The sequence below is a fragment of the Pinus tabuliformis genome, chromosome 4_1 (genome assembly GCF_031772625.1).
Source record: "Pinus tabuliformis cultivar Carrire ecotype Pingquan chromosome 4_1, CPIR1, whole genome shotgun sequence".
Taxonomy (NCBI): domain Eukaryota; kingdom Viridiplantae; phylum Streptophyta; class Pinopsida; order Pinales; family Pinaceae; genus Pinus; species Pinus tabuliformis.
The window spans coordinates 765,915,178-765,934,860 of NC_142303.1; the positions used below are offsets into that span (position 1 = coordinate 765,915,178).

Genomic DNA, 19,683 nt, shown 5'->3' on the forward strand with positions numbered 1-19,683 from the left:
GTAGTAACATGGGAAATTAATCGATAACTAGGGACTCGCTTTGAGTGATGAAATACCTCTGAAACTATTATCTGATTGAAACCTCTTCTCCATAGTCCAAATAATAATTAAAGAGGTTAATCATAAAATTGCTTTTCTATGCAATTGACCCACATTTGCCAAGTTCTTTTGAGGGACACAAGTATCTACTGTATCATTGAAACTTGATGTTTCTGACCTAGCTTGTCTTACACAGGGAAACCTTGTAGCCTTGCTAATCTAGCTTGGCAATGCATAGTCCTGCAATTGAATGAACATATTGATTACAACATTGGATTGTTGTTATATCAATGTTTAGTTAGGGCATAGAAGAGATTTGAATTTCATAACTTTTTCTTCTTATACTTTGATCCCATCTGACAACTCTTTTGTGGACAATGCAGAAGCATAAGTGCATCCCATTAGAAGACCTTGCTGCAGAATTCAAACTCCGCACTCAGGTTCTTATTTATATATTTATAACTTTGTGTATTATACATCCATATGTACACGCACATGAATGGACAGAGGCACTTGTTCCAGTTAGTGATGTGTTTTGTATGTCTTGCTTTCATGAGATGACTATGCTTCCTACCTAAATGCTATTAGCTTAGGATATTTTTACCCGTACTGACTTTGGATATGTCCTATAAGTGAAGTATATCTTATAATATTTAATAGAATTATTTTTTTAAATAATTGGAGACATGTATTCCATTTTAATTTATAGTGGCATACTGCATAACAAGCATTTGGCTTTACTGTCAGACTCTCCGAATACAACAACTGCATTTTGAGAAGCATGATATTCAATAGAGATGTGAATTTTATGATGGGAATGACTTATTCTGTTTGAGTTATGACTGTGGATAATGCTGTATGATTCATGAAATAGGAAACTATAGATTTGCCTATAGGGTTAGGGTCTGCCCGTAGACAATGCCTAATGAGTATGACATCCATTTATAATTTTGTTCATGGCAGTCGAAGTGACCTGGGTCCTTGGGCACTCTTCAAATTGCCTCCGCTCAATGGATCCAACAGTGCTGTTCACAAGAGGAGGGGGCCAAACAGATCAAGCCTGTTGAGAGCTTCAAACATAGCTCCTTACAAGGATATCTTTAATGGAGTCTTCCATGTCCAATTCAAACCTGATTCAAAATCATTGCATTGGTGTCTTTAGAGGCTTTTGTGCCCTGTAACTATTGTGGCAAAATAGCTTTAATTCTACCAATGTGCTGCTTTTGGTCATGCTTTAAGTTGCAAACTTAACATAGATTCGGGGACTTATCCATATGCAAATTACAAAGCCTAGTGAATGTTGCATCCACTTTGGCTCTTCCTGCCCTCCGTCAACATACACACTTGACATGATTCAACCTTTGAATCATTGTTAATGGAATATAACACCACCAATGTGCTGCTTTTGGTCATGCTTTAAGTTGCAAACTTAACATAGATTCAGGGAATTATCCATATACAAATTACAAAGCCTATTGAATGTTGCATCCACTTTGGCTCTTCCTGCCCTCCGTCAACATACACACTTGACATGATTCAACCTTTGAATCATTGTTAATGGAATATAACACCACCTATTTTTGTTACAAGAAATGGGAGATTTATGTCGAATTAGCAAAAATACACGTAGAAGGATGCTACATGCGTACAAAATTTATATCCTGTCCATAAAAGAGGCCATACCAAGGTTAGGCTCCAAACCTGGGCTCCAAATTCTCATCTAGCTTATTAGGAACAAGTAAACTGAAGAAAATTACAGCAGCTCTGGTAATATAAAGCCTGAGAAAAATTCCTAGCACCAGATGCAGTGACATCAGTAGCAATCAGCACATTAAAACACCCCTCACGAAAGCCAGCAAGAGTCCTCTCCTGCTGATTCTGTGAGATATCACCATGAAGAGGTTCGCATGTAAGTACCCGACCCAGTGCCACCAGCAAACTATCCGCATCTGACTTTCTTTGAGTGAAAAAAATACATTTTCCTCCTTTGGCATATTCAGTTAGTACCACTGCAACATGGAGATCAAGCTTGTCTACACATGTCAGCATATAGGTCAGAATGAACAAGGGATAATATGGCTACTCTTTAGTGACCAGAGGACAAATATGGCTATGGCTACAGATAAGCTCTATTATAGAGAAGCAAATTTTGTAGGTGGGCTTATTGTTTTTTTTAAATAACCTCAAATCTCCAACAACTTATGTGTGCCTCTCAAAGTATTGAATCTTGGTGGCTGGCCAACACACCAACGATCTCACTGCTGAACCATGATCCCATTGGTATCATCCTTTATTTTACTTTCTCCTTGGGAAGAAACTGTGTAAAGTGCATGTCAAACTCCCTTTCAGACACAAAGTTATCCAATATTGGTTTGCTAAACTGTGTAAAGTGCATGTCAAACTCCCTTCCGGACTCAAGTTATCCAATATTGGTTTGCTATAGGGAGTAACCTTCACTGAATCTATTTTAGCAGAGGGCTTCTTTTATGTCATATGGTTTTATACATATTTGTGTGCAGGCCAACTAATACATGAAATAATCCTGCAACTAGGTTATGCAGAATTAGGGTACATGTTCAATGATTCCTCGGATTTATTATCAATGATTAATCACCATCATTTAATTACACATCAGAATCCAGAATTAGGGTACATGTTCAATGACTCCTCGGATTCATTATCAATGATTAATGACCATCATTTAATTACACGTCAGAACCCAGAATTAGGGTACATGTTCAATGACTCCTCGGATTTATTATCAATGATTAATGACCATCATTTAAATACACATTAGAACCCCAATAGATAATTAGAGAATATATTGATGGGCACTGGTATAGATCGCAAGATATCACTGTTTATTTTCTCTGAATGATATTTACTTCACATCATTATCACCGATAACAATGGAATCCCAAATATGATCATCCAGGTTTGGACAACAGAAACAGGTGTTGGGGAGGTTTATGTCCAGAATTTCCTACTGTATTTGAAGTCTTCTGTTTGGTTCTTCAATGTTGAACTGTCAAAGAAAGGATTGCGATTTTTTGGACTACTTTCAGTTTTTGTTTGGTTGTTCATGGATCTCTTAGGTCGTAGATGTGAAACAGACATGGACTTGTATTAAGAGCTTATAGGCTCAGTACCCTTATAGGCTACTTTGTTACTTTTACTATGACTTTAGATATGTCTTATAAGTGAAGGATCTTGCTAATTCCATTATTTTCTATAATTTTTGAATTTAGTAACATGGGAAATTAATCAATAACTAGGGACTCGCTTTGAGTGATGAAATACCTCTGAAACTATTATCTGATTGAAACCTCTTCTCCATAGTCCAAATAATAATTAAAGAGGTTAATCATAAAATTGCTTTTCTATGCAATTGACCCACATTTGCCAAGTTCTTTTGAGGGACACAAGTATCTACTGTATCATTGAAACTTGATGTTTCTGACCCAGCTTGTCTTACACAGGGAAACCTTGCAGCCTTGCTAATCTAGCTTGGCAATGCATAGTCCTGCAATTGAATGAACATATTGATTACAACATTGGATTTCTGTTATATCAATGTTTAGTTAGGGCATAGAAGAGATTTGAATTTCATAACTTTTTCTTCTTATACTTTGATCCCATCTGACAACTCTTTTGTGGACAATGCAGAAGCATAAGTGCATCCCATTAGAAGACCTTGCTGCAGAATTCAAACTCCGCACTCAGGTTCTTATTTATATATTTATAACTTTGTGTATTATACATCCATATGTACACGCACATGAATGGACAGAGGCACTTGTTCCAGTTAGTGATGTGTTTTGTATGTCTTGCTTTCATGAGATGACTATGCTTCCTACCTAAATGCTATTAGCTTAGGATATTTTTACCCGTACTGACTTTGGATATGTCCTATAAGTGAAGTATATCTTATAATATTTAATAGAATTATTTTTTTAAATAATTGGAGACATGTATTCCATTTTAATTTATAGTGGCATACTGCATAACAAGCATTTGGCTTTACTGTCAGACTCTCCGAATACAGCAACTGCATTTTGAGAAGCATGATATTCAATAGAGATGTGAATTTTATGATGGGAATGACTTATTCTGTTTGAGTTATGATTGTGGATAATGCTGTATGATTCATGAAATAGGAAACTATAGATTTGCCTATAGGGTTAGGGTCTGCCCATAGACAATGCCTAATGAGTACGGCATCCATTTATAATTTTGTTCATGGCAGTCGAAGTGACCTGGGTCCTTGGGCACTCTTCAAATTGCCTCCGCTCAATGGATCCAACAGTGCTGTTCACAAGAGGAGGGGGCCAAACAGATCAAGCCTGTTGAGAGCTTCAAACATAGCTCCTTACAAGGATATCTTTAATGGAGCCTTCCATGTCCAAATCAAACCTGATTCAAAATCATTGCATTGGTGTCTTTAGAGGCTTTTGTGCCCTGCAACTATTGTGGCAAAATAGCTTTAATTCTACCAATGTGCTGCTTTTGGTCATGCTTTAAGTTGCAAACTTAACATAGATTCAGGGACTTATCCATATACAAATTACAAAGCCTAGTGAATGTTGCATCCACTTTGGCTCTTCCTGCCCTCCGTCAACATACACACTTGACATGATTCAACCTTTGAATCATTGTTAATGGAATATAACACCACCAATGTGCTGCTTTTGGTCATGCTTTAAGTTGCAAACTTAACATAGATTCAGGGACTTATCCATATACAAATTACAAAGCCTAGTGAATGTTGCATCCACTTTGGCTCTTCCTGCCCTCCGTCAACATACACACTTGACATGATTCAACCTTTGAACCATTGTTAATGGACTATAACACCACCTATTTTTGTGACAAGAAATGGGAGATTTATGTCGAATTAGCAAAAATACACGTAGAAGGATGCTACATGCGTACAAAATTTATATCATGTCCATAAAAGAGGCCATACCAAGGTTAGGCTCCAAACCTGGGCTCCAAATTTTCATCTATCTTATTAGGAACAAGTAAACTGAAGAAAATTACGGCGGCTCTGGTAATATAAAGCCTGAGAAAAATTCCTAGCACCAGATGCAGTGACATCAGTAGCAATCAGCACATTAAAACACCCCTCACGAAAGCCAGCAAGAGTCCTCTCCTACTGATTCTGTGAGATATCACCATGAAGAGGTTCGCATGTAAGTACCCGACCCAGTGCCACCAGCAAACTATCCGCATCTGACTTTCTTTGAGTGAAAAAAATACATTTTCCTCCTTTGGCATATTCAGTTAGTACCACTGCAAGATGGAGGTCAAGCTTGTCTACACATGTCGGCATATAGGTCAGAATGAAAAAGGGATAATATGGCTACTCTTTAGTGACCAGAGGACAAATATGGCTATGGCTACAGATAAGCTCTATTATAGAGAAGCAAATTTTGTAACCAAGTGCGATGTTAGGTTTTGGTGGAATACTTCTTTTTTCTTTTTTTTTGTATAGATGATATTGCAGCCAAGAAATATTATGTTTAGTTTGAGAATAGCTCAGTAGAGAACTAGCAGATTCTGCAATTCTTGGTCTCAGAAATTTATGAGAAAATCAAGAGTCCTCTCCTGCTGATTCTGTGAGATATCACCATGAAGAGGTTCGCATGTAAGTACCCGACCCAGTGCCACCAGCAAACTATCCGCATCTCACTTTCTTTGAGTGAAAAAAATGTACATTTTCCTCCTTTGGCATATTCAGTTAGTACCACTGCAACATGGAGATCAAGCTTGTCTACACATGTCAACATATAGGTCAGAATGAACAAGGGATAATATGGCTACTCTTTAGTGACCAGAGGACAAATATGGCTATGGCTACAGATAAGCTCTATTATAGAGAAGCAAATTTTGTAACCAAGTGCGATGTTAGGTTTTGGTCGAATACTTTTTTTTTCTTTTTTTTTGTATAGATGATATTGCAGCTGAGAAATATTATGTTTAGTTTGAGAATAGCTCAGCAGAGAACTGGCAGATTCTGCAATTCTTGGTCTCAGAAATTTATGAGAAAATTAGGGGTAGATAAAAAGCTCATCATTGTAAGTTGTATCTGATCTGAACAAAATCCGTATTAAAATGACACATGCACTGAATTTGTCTGTAAAAACATTTGCTAAGATTATGCCAGATAAATCTTTAATATGATTTTTCCTGTTCATAGTTTTTATTTTTTCACCAAAGAACTCCAGGTAAACGCTCCACTATTGGCAATTTTAATAAGGGGTCATTTTGGCTATATAATCTTCATGATTTCTCTTGTGGTATTTCAATATGATTGGTAATTTAAAAAAAAATTGAGGCTTGCTGTTCAGACCATTTAGGACTAACTCTTTGCCATGCTCAAGTAAGACCTGGTAAGGTCTTTTTGGGACCAATTCATACAGCCAAGCACATTTTAGGAGACAAAAAGAACATTATATTATCCGTTCAATATAAGTAATAGTTACAAGCATCTCAAAAGAAATAACAAATAGACAACCCATTTTCCTTCCTACATAATTGCCAAACCATAATAATCAACCCAAAACATACATATTGTAGAAATATAGTTGCCTCTTAGTTGTATGTAGTTAATCCGAAATCAATATCCTCAACCATACTTTTACAACTTGCCAACTGGGATGCTAGGTCTCCAAGAACTGAAAGATCCATCCAAGGTTATTGAGACTCGAGAGAATGAAATTCCAGACAATGTCAATAGTGGTCTTTTTTGTTTGTTCATTCCAGCCTGTCCACCTGATTCACCTCACACAAATCTGAATCATGATCTTACCAGCTCCCTGGATTAATGCCAACACTTTCCATTTTGTTGGCAGTTCTCACATATAGCCAAGCTGCTGTTAACAGTTCTTATGTAATGACATGTTGCTCTATCTTGTGTATTTGCCTCTGTTTAGGAGAGTGGACTCTAAAGTTGTTACAACGCGATATTTTCTGGCATTCATGTAATACGCAGATAGTTGTGTATTGTTTGCAGGGCTTCAGATTTAACGATCTCTGCTTCTTTGTGATCTTCTTGTAATCATGTGTTGTTCTATCCATAAACAAAAATTTTCGTTCATTGCTCCTCAAAGTAAATTGCCAAAAGTTTTGTGTAATCACTTTAAATTATGAATGTAACATCAAAAGACATTGACAAATTTCTCTAAATTTCAGCATCTAACACGTTCAGAGTTTTTTCATTTACATTTAATCATATAGTAACCAAGGCACTATTGACATGTCATATGAGGTATGCCTCTAATAACTAGATATTTGCCTGGAAGGAGATATATTAGTCTTCAGATTTTGTTATCATTTGTCTTCCCCTTATTCTTGTTTTGGTAATATTTACATGTTTCTAAGATTCAAGTCTCTGCACTTTGCAGAAGGAAAAATGTATTATGCTGTACTATGCACGTTATTGTTAAGAATTATTGGTGAAAATAAATTTTCATGGCATTAGTGGAGTAATCATTCGCCCTCTTAGGGGATTGAAGAGCTTTATCCCTTGTGGAACAAGTATAAGCATGAAGATATCTTTGTGTGGACCTCCTAAGGTACGGTGAGAATATGGCTTGCCTAATGAGCATGGTATTGCATATGAGGCTTGAGCCATGAGCTTTGCTAGCTCAAAATCAAAATCAAAATTCCTTTCAAATGGAAACAAATTTTGTTCCTTAGTAGTGTGTGTCCTAAGTCCTCAGGGGAGCAAGGGCAGCAAACGAACTTCTTTCTAAAGAACTAACAGCAGATGTGTCTAAGCAAGTTGAATTCTGCTATGTGATGAACTAGGATTTGGTGCCTATTGTATTGATGAAATTTTTGTGTTGAGGGTTACTTTTATTTCAGATCTTCTTTTCCCAGGTTTTTTATTAGGCAAAATGTTTGTTCTTTTAAAGTAGAAATATCATTATACAGGCTTTGCTTTTATCTTTAATGAGTCAATATTTTCTTGGGCAGAATTTGGCAAAAGAAATTGTAAGATCGAGGCAAGCTATTAAGTGCCTTTATGAGAACAGGGCACAGCTGAATTCGATATCTACGCACCTTGGAGAAAGTGGTGGTAATTTTTTCTTTACTACTTGTTCTCGGATCATCCTGCATGTAGTTTAATCTCTGTTCTGTTATTGAATTTGCAGTTGTTTCTCCCTACCTTTATCTGACAATATCCATTTTTTACTATGTGTCAAGCAGTTGCAAGCTAAATATGATATTAACTAATTTGTAGTTGCTGTTCAACTTTCAGCGTTGAAGGACATTTCTGGACGTTCTCTGTATTGCTTCATCTCTGGTAACAACCTTAATCTCCTTTCCGAGTTTTTGCTTCATTTCTATTTCATCCATGGACCATGATAGAAAAGCATCTTCCATCAATTGTACATTAGCCGCTGAGCAACTATAGAGTCTTACTTGAAAGCAGAAAGTGTTTTTCATGTATTTAACATTATGTATATTATAGAAGTAAAAGACGAATCTTTTATCATATTGTTCAAGTTCCTTTGGAGACAATGCTTAATAGTAAGTGGGTATTATGGTATACATTTTTATTTGCTGGGGCACCCACATTTGCCTAGGATTTTATAACATAAGAAAACCTTTAAATTCCTGCAAAACCTTCCTCTTGAGGATTAGATTGTGTGGATTATGTTGGGTTTTCTTCCCGCAAAGACTATTAATTTGCATAGCACTGTGCAGCTTATGTTGGTTACTCACACAACAATGTTAAATACAGATACTTTGCCTTGGCCTACTCTGTTTTGTCACTGGGCAATTCAACTTTCAGCATTGAGGGACATTTCTGGGCGTTTTCTGTATTGCTTCATCTCCGGTAACAACCTTCATCTCCTTTCCGAGTTTTTGCTTCATTTCTATTTCATCCATGGACCATGATACAAAATCCTCTTCCATCAATTGTACATTAGCCACTGAGCAACTATAGAGTCTTATAAATTTCATTCAAAATTATTTCCCAATTGAAATGATTCAGTTATATATATGCTTTCTTGATAATTTAAACTTTATTCCTTTGTGTGGATTATGTTGGGTTTTCTTCCCGCAAAGACTATTAATTTGCATAGCACTGTGCAGCTTATGTTGGTTACTCACACAGTAATGTTAAATACAGATACTTTGCCTTTGCCTACCGTATTTTCTCACTGGGCCATTCAACTTTCAGCATTGAAGGACATTTTCTGGACGTTTCCTGTGTTTCTTCGTCTCCGGTAACAACCTTAATCTCCTTTCTGAATTTTTGCTTCATTTCTATTTCATCCATGGACCATGATAGAAAATCCTTTTCCATCAATTGTACATTGGCCACTGAGCAGCTACAGAGTCTTATAGATTTGATTCAAAATTATTTCCTAATTGAAATGATTTAGTTATATATATGCTTTCTTGATAATTTAAACTTTATTCCTTTCTGTTAAACTAATGCAAAGTGGTGCCATCATGCCTGTCTTGTTTCTAGTGAACAAACTCTGGAAAATCTTAGATACAAACTTCAATAGCTTTGCTTATGTCTGTCAGAATTCTTGAATAGTCATATCCCTGTATTGATATTATATTCCACTTGGCATTTTTTTTGTCATCCACACATTAAGAAAGCGGAAAAGAAATACATGCATGTACATTTACATTTAGAATGCATGAGGAGATTGATTTAGGACTTTGCGTGTGCTCTCTGCTCTATGTTCAAACAGTTTCACTTCTCTTTCCTTAGTAGCTAGGATTTTCACTGCAAAAAAGAAAGTAAACGATTGTTTATCATCTTAGATTGCATATTTAGGAATTGTTTATGTACATCACACGATCAACCTTAAAGGCAAACTTCTTAAGAAAGATCAACTGTAAAATACATTTCAGTAAACATAAAAACGCTTTGGAACCTAACGCACACCATTTAGAAGTCTAGGCTAGAGACGTGTTCCGGCATCGTAAAGCCTGGTAACTATCACTTTCATCGTAGGTTTGGTGATTCCTCCTCTTTGAAATGACAAGTGCCAGTACGGACTTGTGCTCCCAAGTGCCGTCGAGTATATATTGGGAGACCATAGTAGGCTATATCCTTTATCCTTAGGAAGCCGTGTCTGCCGCCCTATCGATCGCAATGCACTGAACATAGCATTCGGGAAGATTGACTGCCGTACCATAAAAAGTATTCTGCAGTTTTGCGATTGGTTTGGTAATCCCCCTGTCTAGATATCCAGAGTAGTCACTTTCGTTCCTTTTCGGACTCCTTAAAAGAAAAGGACCATCTGAGCACTTGTCACTTCAAGCTCGTTAAAAATCGAAGGCGACTAGAGTCATCTTTAGCTTTTTCTCGACTCTTAAAAACTGAAAAAGCAAATTGTGTCCAAGTGTCATAAAATTTATTTAAATCGGAATAACCTGGACCATCTGAGCACTTGTCACTTCAGGCTCGTTAAAAATCGAAGGCGACTAGAGTCATCTTTAGCTTTTTCTCGACTCTTAAAAAATGAAAAAGCAAATTGTGTCAAAGTGTCATAAAATTTATTTAAATCGGAATAACCTCACTATTCCCTCGTTGGTCTTAGGGTAGGAAAATGGAGTCCACCAATCAAGGATTTCCCCATGGAGGAATCCTGCTCCCTTTTCCTCTAGGGGAGATGTTGGTGCACCTCATATGGCTACATTGACCCTTCCAGGGCTTGCAATTGGCCTGCCAATATGCTTTTTCTCGACCTCTGCCGTTCAAAACACCGTGATTCTTGAGCAATCACCTCAGCAACCAGATGATACTAGAGTTACCCAAATCGAAGGCGACTACAATCGTCCTTAGATTTTTCTCGTCTCTTAAAAATTGAATAAGCAAGTTGTGTCAAAGTGTCATACAATATATTCAAATCGGAATAACATCACTGCTCCCTCATTGGTCTCAATTTGACAAAATGGAGTCCACCAATCAAGGATTTCCCCTTGGGGGAATCCTGCTCCCTTTTCCTCTAGGGGAGATGTTGGTGTACCTCATATGGCTACATTGTCCCTTCCAGGGCTTACACTTCGCCTGCTGGTATGGCTTTTCTTGACCTCTGTCGTTCAAAACACCATGATTTTTGGGCAATCAAATCAGCAACCAGATGATACTAGAGTTACCCCCAAACCTTCTATTTCATTTGTTTCTCCCTCTCCTTCCTCTGCACTTCGTGGAAGTATGCTTAAAAAAAAATGAACGTATAAAAGTTGTTGTAATAAATATTTTTCTTCATTATGTTTACAAGCTTAGATGCCCACTCATTTAGAAAAAAACTGAACATGCTTCTTTCAACATTTTTGTGTTTTGTTTTGTACCAGAAAATGACATCAAACCTCACTGAAAATGCAATTTCCTCAATGTTATCTGGATCAACTCATATTCAACCATACCTACAAATTGCTGAACTTGAGCCAATACAATCAATGCCAAATTCAACTCCACGATATCGTACTGCAATTTCAGACGGAACACATAAGAAACACATCATGCTTCCAAAAGATTTCAATGATCTCGTAGCAACAGGCTTGCTACAAAAGGGTTCTATTATAAATGTTAAAAGTTGGACTACCTCAGCTATTGGTCCTTCAACGTAAGTTTGTTATAAATTTCTTATTTCAAATTTAACGTTTTTTTACTTATAACACAACCGCTTCTAATAGTTATTCCTTTGACTCTCATTTGTCATGTAGGTCTATAAAGCTAGTAGACTTTGAAATATCTGCTTCATATGCACCCTTAATTGGCAATCCAAAAACTATGAGTGTCCCCATCACATCTGATGAAAACTCTCCATCCTCATCGGATCCACGTCCTCCATCAAAAAGGCACTGCCCTCTTCCAACTACTCCAACCCCGTCCGTTCAACCGGTTCAAATTCCCATCAAATCGTTAAACCCTTACCACTCAAACTGGTGCATAAAAGGATACGTCCAAAGGAAAACAGCTCTTCGACAGTTTCAGAATCAATACGGACCCAGTAAAGTGTTTGGTTTTGACCTGTTCGATACAGAGGGTGGAGAAATACATATTACATGTTTCAACAATGTTGCAGATTTTTTTTTCGACAAAATCCAAAATGGAAATGTCTACATTGTTTCTAAAGGGAATGTGAAAATGGCTAATAAGCAATACAACCACTTGAACAATGACTGGGAAATTTTGTTGAATGCAACATCTACCATAGAACATGTTGTCAGTGAAAAAAAACATAATCCAACAGTGCGATTCAGTATAAAATCAATTGATGATATCAGAACAACAAACGTCAACTCCATTGTTGATATTCTTGGTGTTGTCACAGACATTTCCAGTGTATGCACTATACGTAGAAAAGATGGCTCTGAAGTCAATAAACAAACAGTACAGCTTCGAGACATGTCAGGGTATAGCATAGATGCAATCTTTTGGGGAGATAATTTTCATGCCGTTTCACAGGAAATCTCCTCCCTATGTGCTACAGGAAATAACCCCATCATTGCAATCAAATCTGCACGTGTTGGGGAATTTAATGGAAAAAATATCGGCACTACAACGAGATCCATTGTTCTTGTAGATCCTGACATTGAAGAGGCCCATGCGCTAAAGTCGTGGTTTAAAAAAGAAGTCTCGACTGCTGCTTCTACATCTTTGACAACAAGCTCTCCTTTTTGCCACCAACAACAAAAAATAACAATTGCTGACATTTACAGTATGGATTCCTTAGAGAAACCAACATTTTTCCAATTAAAGGGCACAATAACAAAAATTGGTATGGATAGTTTTTACTACATTTCTTGCCCATCGATTGTTGGTGGGAAAAAATGCATGAAAAAACTTATTCCACAAAATACAGGGGTGTGGTTCTGTCCAAAATGCAACGCTGAAGTAAGCGACTGTGATTACAGATACCTATTGAAAATCGACATACAAGATCACACTGGTGAATTGGCTTCAACTGTTGCTTTCGAAGACGCGGGCTCTACAATTCTTGGAAATAATGCCAAAGACTTCTATCTATTATCTTCAGATCCAGAACTAATCAAGGAAATTGTCTCTAGAGCTCTATGGACAGATCATATCTTCACACTATCAGTGAAGACAGAAACTTTTAAAGAAGTCCCACGATTGAAATGCGTTATCATAAAAGAAGAAAAACTGCATTTCACGACAGAATGCAAAAACATCCTTCGAGAAATTCAGAGCATCTCGACATTGTAGATAAATATTGCAGAATGTGTTCCTTGCTTTTTGGCAATTCCTATTGTCCAATTTTATAAATACAACTTTACAAGATATATTGTTGCATGTCTTCTTATGAAATTTTCTTATATACCATTGAAATAAATATTTGTTCTCCATTGTATCTAGCATTATGTTAGTAGACAAAATCACATTTTTTTTCCTTTTATCAGCTTTACACATGAAACTACCTACATGTATGCAGAAAAAATACTAATATGTTATTTCAAAAACATTTCTCAAATAAAAAAATTCACATGGCACTATTCAGAACTTAGATTTTTTTCCCCTTCTTTCTCTTTCGCTTGCATTTTTTACCGTTCTTTCGCTTTCATACAATAACATGGTTGTTGTCTCCAAATAACATTCTTCTTTTCCCCTCCCTTGCTTATAGGTACCATAAATTTTGCGAATGGCTTCTTCTTCTAATAATGAACGTGCTCGAAGATACTATGCAACAAATAAAGAACGAATAAATGCACGGCGCCGTGAGCTTTACCAAGCAAAAAAAAACATCATAGAATGTCAAAAACACAAAAAACAAAAGGGTGACCAACCTTCCTCGTCTGAAACGGCCCACCCTGAAAACAATCCTCCCTTGCAATTATCAGACTCTTTATCTTCTCAGCAAACCTCTCAAACAAATACATCCATCCCTCATTGCCCTAACCCCTCCTTTGCACATGCTTTCAGCAATGTTTATACTGATCAAGCACATCGAGATTTCCGTTCAAAGCTTGATAAACTTCCACCTAAATGCCCATGCTCTATTTGTCTTGAATCATATCCTGGAATACATATCTGCAATTCCAACCACATGTATTGCTACTCCAGATGCGCCTCTGAAACAAAGGGTCATCGCTTCTCATTATCAAACAACATGGACCCTGGCCCTCAACCAGCTGCCCTTACGTCTCTTTCACAAATAGAAGAAATGCTCATTGCTAGGGTTAATCCTATACTGCAAGTAACACATGCACGTGGTGGCCAGTATAAATACAGTGGCCACACAATTTGTTTTCCTCAAGACATAACAAAAATCGCAAACATGTTGCCACGACGTGTTGAGCACTTGGACATCCTAATTGTCACGTGTCATAGTAATGACCATAAGGCTTATGATTTCATTGTCAGTAGACATCGCGTTCTTGCTGCATTGGAATACAAATTGGCTAATGACCCATACTATAAGAATGTTCGTATTGATTCCAACGCACTGGCGTCCTTACCAGCAATCCCCACCGATGTCTCCTCCTCCCTTCACCATTCCAATACTATAGAAACCACTGTTCGCCTTCCACTTGAACCACCCCATGATCTCACCGAAGATTTCACAGACCCATCCGCTGGCCAAACATCATCGTTCGTACCCATAATACCCAATACAAATACAGAAATCCAAGAAATCCGCCATTATTTGCATGCTTACAACCACCAATCTGATACTACAATTGAGTGGCCAACAATTGGTTTGTCACCAGTCAATGAATAGAACACAGAAGGTCTACACTCTATGGCTTTCCCTGCCCTTTTCCTGACAGGCGCTGCAATGCCAAATCAGCCAAGAATGAAAGTTGTGTAGTTACATGAATATGCACTTCATCTCATACGTTACTACGATAATAGATTTGGAAGCCACCCACGGTTTCGTTATTACATATATAATCTCATGATGCGGCATCGCAGTCAAGCAACAGCATCGATTTTTGTGAAAAAAAACATCACGGATAACTTTCCAATATCTATTCAAGATCTGAACATTCGATTAGAACAATTTCCAGATGAGCAATTGGCAGAGCAAGTCATGCGATTCGGTAGCTCTTTGCGTGGAACAAGGTCATTTTGGCACAAAGCTAAAAATGAACTAATGGACATGATATCTCAACTCGGTTGCCCGACGTTCTTCTTCACATTGAGTGCAGCTGATACAAAATGGCCTGATCTTCATGCAGTCATGCCCAGATGTCTTCCTACTGATATTGGAAAACAACAAAAGTGGAGAAATGATAACATTATCTCTAACCCACATTTGACATCATTATATATGCACCATAGATTCACAGCATTTCGTGAGATTATCTTGGAGAAACACTTGAATACAAAAGATTACTGGTACAGGTACGCATTCTACCACATTTTTTTTCCTCCAAGAACTCTAAACAACATTCCTTACCTATTGCAAAATTATCTTACAAAAACGCATACTTGTTAGGTATGAATGGAAACATAGGGGATCTACGCACATCCATGGTTTCCTTTGGATAGAAAATGCACCTGATATGGAGAATCTCAACTGGGAAGACACAGAAGCAGTCGATATTGCAAGGCAGTTCTTCGACAAATATATTTCCGCTTGGAACCCTCGTGCTCCTTCGAATTCAAACCAACCAAATGCTTGGACAAATCCCGAAGACCCTTGCTTGTTGTCCACACCGCAAATCTTCAGAACCAATCCTTTCAGTGACTATGAACAGCTCGTCAATTGTGTTGAACGTCACACAAAATGCTCAGAAAGCACGTGCCTAAGAAAAGCTGGATCCTCACTCCAATTTCGTTATAAAGCACCGTGGGAATTACATCCAAAATCGGCCTTGTTCATTGATTCCAATGGCCAAAAAACATACACCCCTGCTCGGAACGACGATCGACTCAATAGCCATAACCCTACCATCCTATCTATTTGGCGTGCAAATGTTGACTGCCAACCAGTACTCTCCATACACGCTGTACAAAAATATATCGCCAAATATGCATCCAAAGCAGAAAAAAATCTGAAAGCTTCCATGACATGCTACGTAGAATTGTCCTGGCTTCACCCATTTCTGACCCAGCAACATCCGCATTCCGAAAATTTCTTGCAGAAACCCTTGTTGATCGTGACATTGGAGCACAAGAAACCTGCCATATGCTGCAAAAATTACCGTTAACATTATGTAGTCGGCCATTCATTTCTTTAAATGTAAACCAAAAAATTCTTATGCACCTTCCACAAACGGACACCACCTCCACTACATCCACGCACTTCATAGATACATATATCCAGCGCCCTTCTACCCTAGAGTCCACATCACTAATAGAGTTGGCAAGATCCTGGTCATATGATCCTCGTCGCAGAACAAACAAATGGAAACAAAGGCCTACAAAAGCAATTGTTCGGGTCATACCACGTTACTCCTCCATACCATCCACATCAGAACCTTGCTACGCTGACTTTTGCAGGGTTGAACTTATGCTATACAAACCTTTTCGCCGTATCGTACAAGATATAGGAGATTCTGCTGCAGAATTCATCGCAAATTGGCAAGCATTTCGCCCATTCTACAATCCTTGGCATCAACGCCGCACACTATCTGATATTGAATCTGTCACAAATGATACCTCAACTATGAATGAAGCCAATCCAACAGACACCATGGAAATAAATGAATGGGAATTACTTTCCCAATTACACCCTACAAATGAGCTTCTCATAAACGACCTTGACATGCTTGGTCTTCGTGGCTTTGATGACACCCATAACTGGAATCATACCACTATCCCATTGGATCTACAAAATAATGCAATACAATTCATTGAGAATAGCCGCTCCATCCACCGCATTCTTCAAACACATCAACATACCCTGCCGACCCTTACTACATTATCTCCAATGCAAAGAAAAGCTCTAAATATTATTCTTAATCATTTTGCTAGGAAGGATTATTTACCCGCTCTCAGAATGATAATACAAGGCACTGCTGGTACGGGAAAATCCCTCCTTATTAATTGCATCAAAGATATGCTCATAGGCCTTGCAAGCCTGGGACCTTCACCGATCATGCTCCTTGCCCCTACAGGGGTTGCTGCCTTCAACATACAAGCATCGACAATCCATTCTGCTTTGCACCTTCCTATAAAGGATCTTATGCCGTTAGAAGGTAGTGCTCTTGCAAAATTCCAAGAAGAACTCAGGCATATAAGATACATACTAATCGATGAAATGAGCTTCATTGGGCCAAAGCTTCTCAGCCATATCGATGAACGTCTTCGCGAGGCATTTCCCCACCAAAGAAACACTCCTTTCGGTGGTTGTTCCATAATATTGGTTGGTGATCTCGGTCAGCTACCACCCATCAAAGACATACCTCTATATGCAGGGATGAGCCACGGAAGCGCACTGTGGAACACCTTCAACACAGTCATCACATTAGACACAATATTTCGTCAACAAGGTGACGACATCGCCCAAGTTACTTTCAGGAACATTCTCCAGAACATTAGAGATGCAAATCCGACAATCGACGACTACAACATACTCATGTCGCGCACAGATTCCTATTTATCAGAAGAAGAAATATGTTCATTCCATGATTCCATGCATCTATTTCCAACAAATGCTCAAACAACGGTCCATAATAAGCAAATGATGAAATCTCTAAACACTCCTATTGCACGATCCATTGCTGAAGATGACAACACATATTCCAGTCTTTCCTCTGAAGATGAGCAACTTGAGCGAATTGTATTGCTATGCAATGGCGAAAAAGTTATGTTGACTTCCAACCTTTGGGTTTCAGCCGGTCTTGTTAATGGTTCCCTTGGAAAAATTGTAACCATATTTTACAAAGAATCAACTGCACCACCACAAATTCCAACATTTTTTGTCGTAGATTTCCCCAAGTACATTGGGCCTCCTTGGGATGAAAGAAACCCCACTCACTTGCCTATTCCAGCAGTAAAAAGAAATGGTCGTGCACAAATTCCACTGAAGATGGCTTGGGCTTTAACCATACATAAATCTCAAGGTATGACCCTTCCAAAAGCAACAATTTACATTGGAAAAATAGAACGTCAAGGTCTCACATTCACAGCTATTTCAAGAGTGCCTTCTCTACAAGATCTCCGGATTAACCCCGCATTCAGTTTCGATCGTTATAGTAAAATGAAGGACAACAAAAACGTTGCTCGCAGAAAACACGCAGAAGAAATTCTCCGTTCAATGCCGCCTCCAGATAATCTGCTCCAACCCGTACTTTGACATCACCAAAAGGTTTCCTCCATTTATTTAACTCATTCTCTTTCATAACATACTTTTCATATCTTTCAACAACAACAAACTTTAATCAATATTAGTAAAAAAGCAAATACTAGAATGTCTTTATATTGTCTGTACATCTCATTCTAACCTTTTCTTTCTTTTGCAGCAGGCCACATGGGCTCAGAAATAACATACCTGCACAACTACATGTAGATTGGCAAGCAAAAAATCTGCATCTCCAGCTGTGCATTGACCTCCAATGGTGTTCAATATGCCGTTATTCACCATGCATCTTCCACTAACAATATATGGATCCCCATAGCAAAGGTAACTTCATTACCATTCATTCCAGATTCATTTTAACACAACTCACCTGCAGAGTATTACTAATAAATTTCTGCAACTGATTTACATATTACTAATTCTAACAGAATATAAATTTTGCAGGTCCATTGCTGCTTCGCTGCCTCCACCATGTTTTCGTACGACTTCAAATATGGAATGACAAGCACAATGTTCTTTAGACTATTATATTCCTTCTCGAACCTCTTTTGTTACAATTCGCTGTTTGTATTTTCCATGTCAAACTTGAAAAAGGATGTTTCAAGATCAAATACCGTTTTCATTGTTTGTTTCCTCACAACTTTTTGTGTTTTCCATTTCAATCTTTAAAAAGGATGTTACAACACACTTTGTATTTTCCATTTCAAACTTTAAAAAGGATGTTACAATACACTATTTGTATTTTCCATTTCACGCTTAAAAAAGGATGTTTCAACATCAAATACCATTTTCATAGTTCATGTCCTCACAACTATTTGTGTTTCCCGTTTCAAACTTAAAAAGGGATGTTTTGAGATCAATGCCATTTTGATAGTTTATGTCCTCACAACCAATTCATTGTCAATGGGTTTTAACATATTTTGTTTACAAAATCAATTGACTTTAGTGATTATAATTCATGTTTTCAATATATCTTCATATTAATTTGATTTTCAATTTGAATAATGGTTTCTTAAATAGCCCTTTCCAAATCAATGTGGTTGCCTGGTTGTTGTTCGCATATTAATTTAATTTCCCATTTGAATAATGAATTCTTAAATAGCCCTTTCCAAATCAATATGGATGCCCAGTTGTCGTTCGCATGGATTCATTCATTTATCTTCACCTTTAACTCCACAATTTTTTCCAACAACAAACAAAGGTCTCTAAACAGGTTCAATACATATTTATGGCTGCTTGCATTCCATTTCAGCGGTTTTAGGCATCGCTCCCTCAAATTAAAGCTCGAATTCATCGACCCTTGCTTCCAAAAAAGCCCGCAAAAGCCTATTCACGTTTCAATATTCTTCCACACACTATGCCTTACGGCGTTTCCTTTGCAACACTAGGT

The 19,683-nt window shown here is 37.7% G+C and overlaps 1 protein-coding gene across 1 annotated transcript; it reads left to right on the plus strand.

The window, feature by feature from the left end:
- Window positions 1–416: 416 nt before the first annotated feature.
- On the plus strand, window positions 417–19,042 carry LOC149178408 (uncharacterized). The gene is made up of 8 exons (XM_089422076.1): window positions 417–479; window positions 3,706–3,762; window positions 8,020–8,122; window positions 8,288–8,350; window positions 8,792–8,887; window positions 9,185–9,281; window positions 18,457–18,617; window positions 18,738–19,042. The coding sequence occupies exons 1-7, from the start codon at window positions 417–419 to the stop codon at window positions 18,590–18,592; spliced, it is 615 nt and encodes a 204-aa protein (XP_089278202.1). The 3' UTR covers window positions 18,593–18,617; window positions 18,738–19,042.
- The last annotated feature ends 641 nt before the right edge of the window (window positions 19,043–19,683 follow it).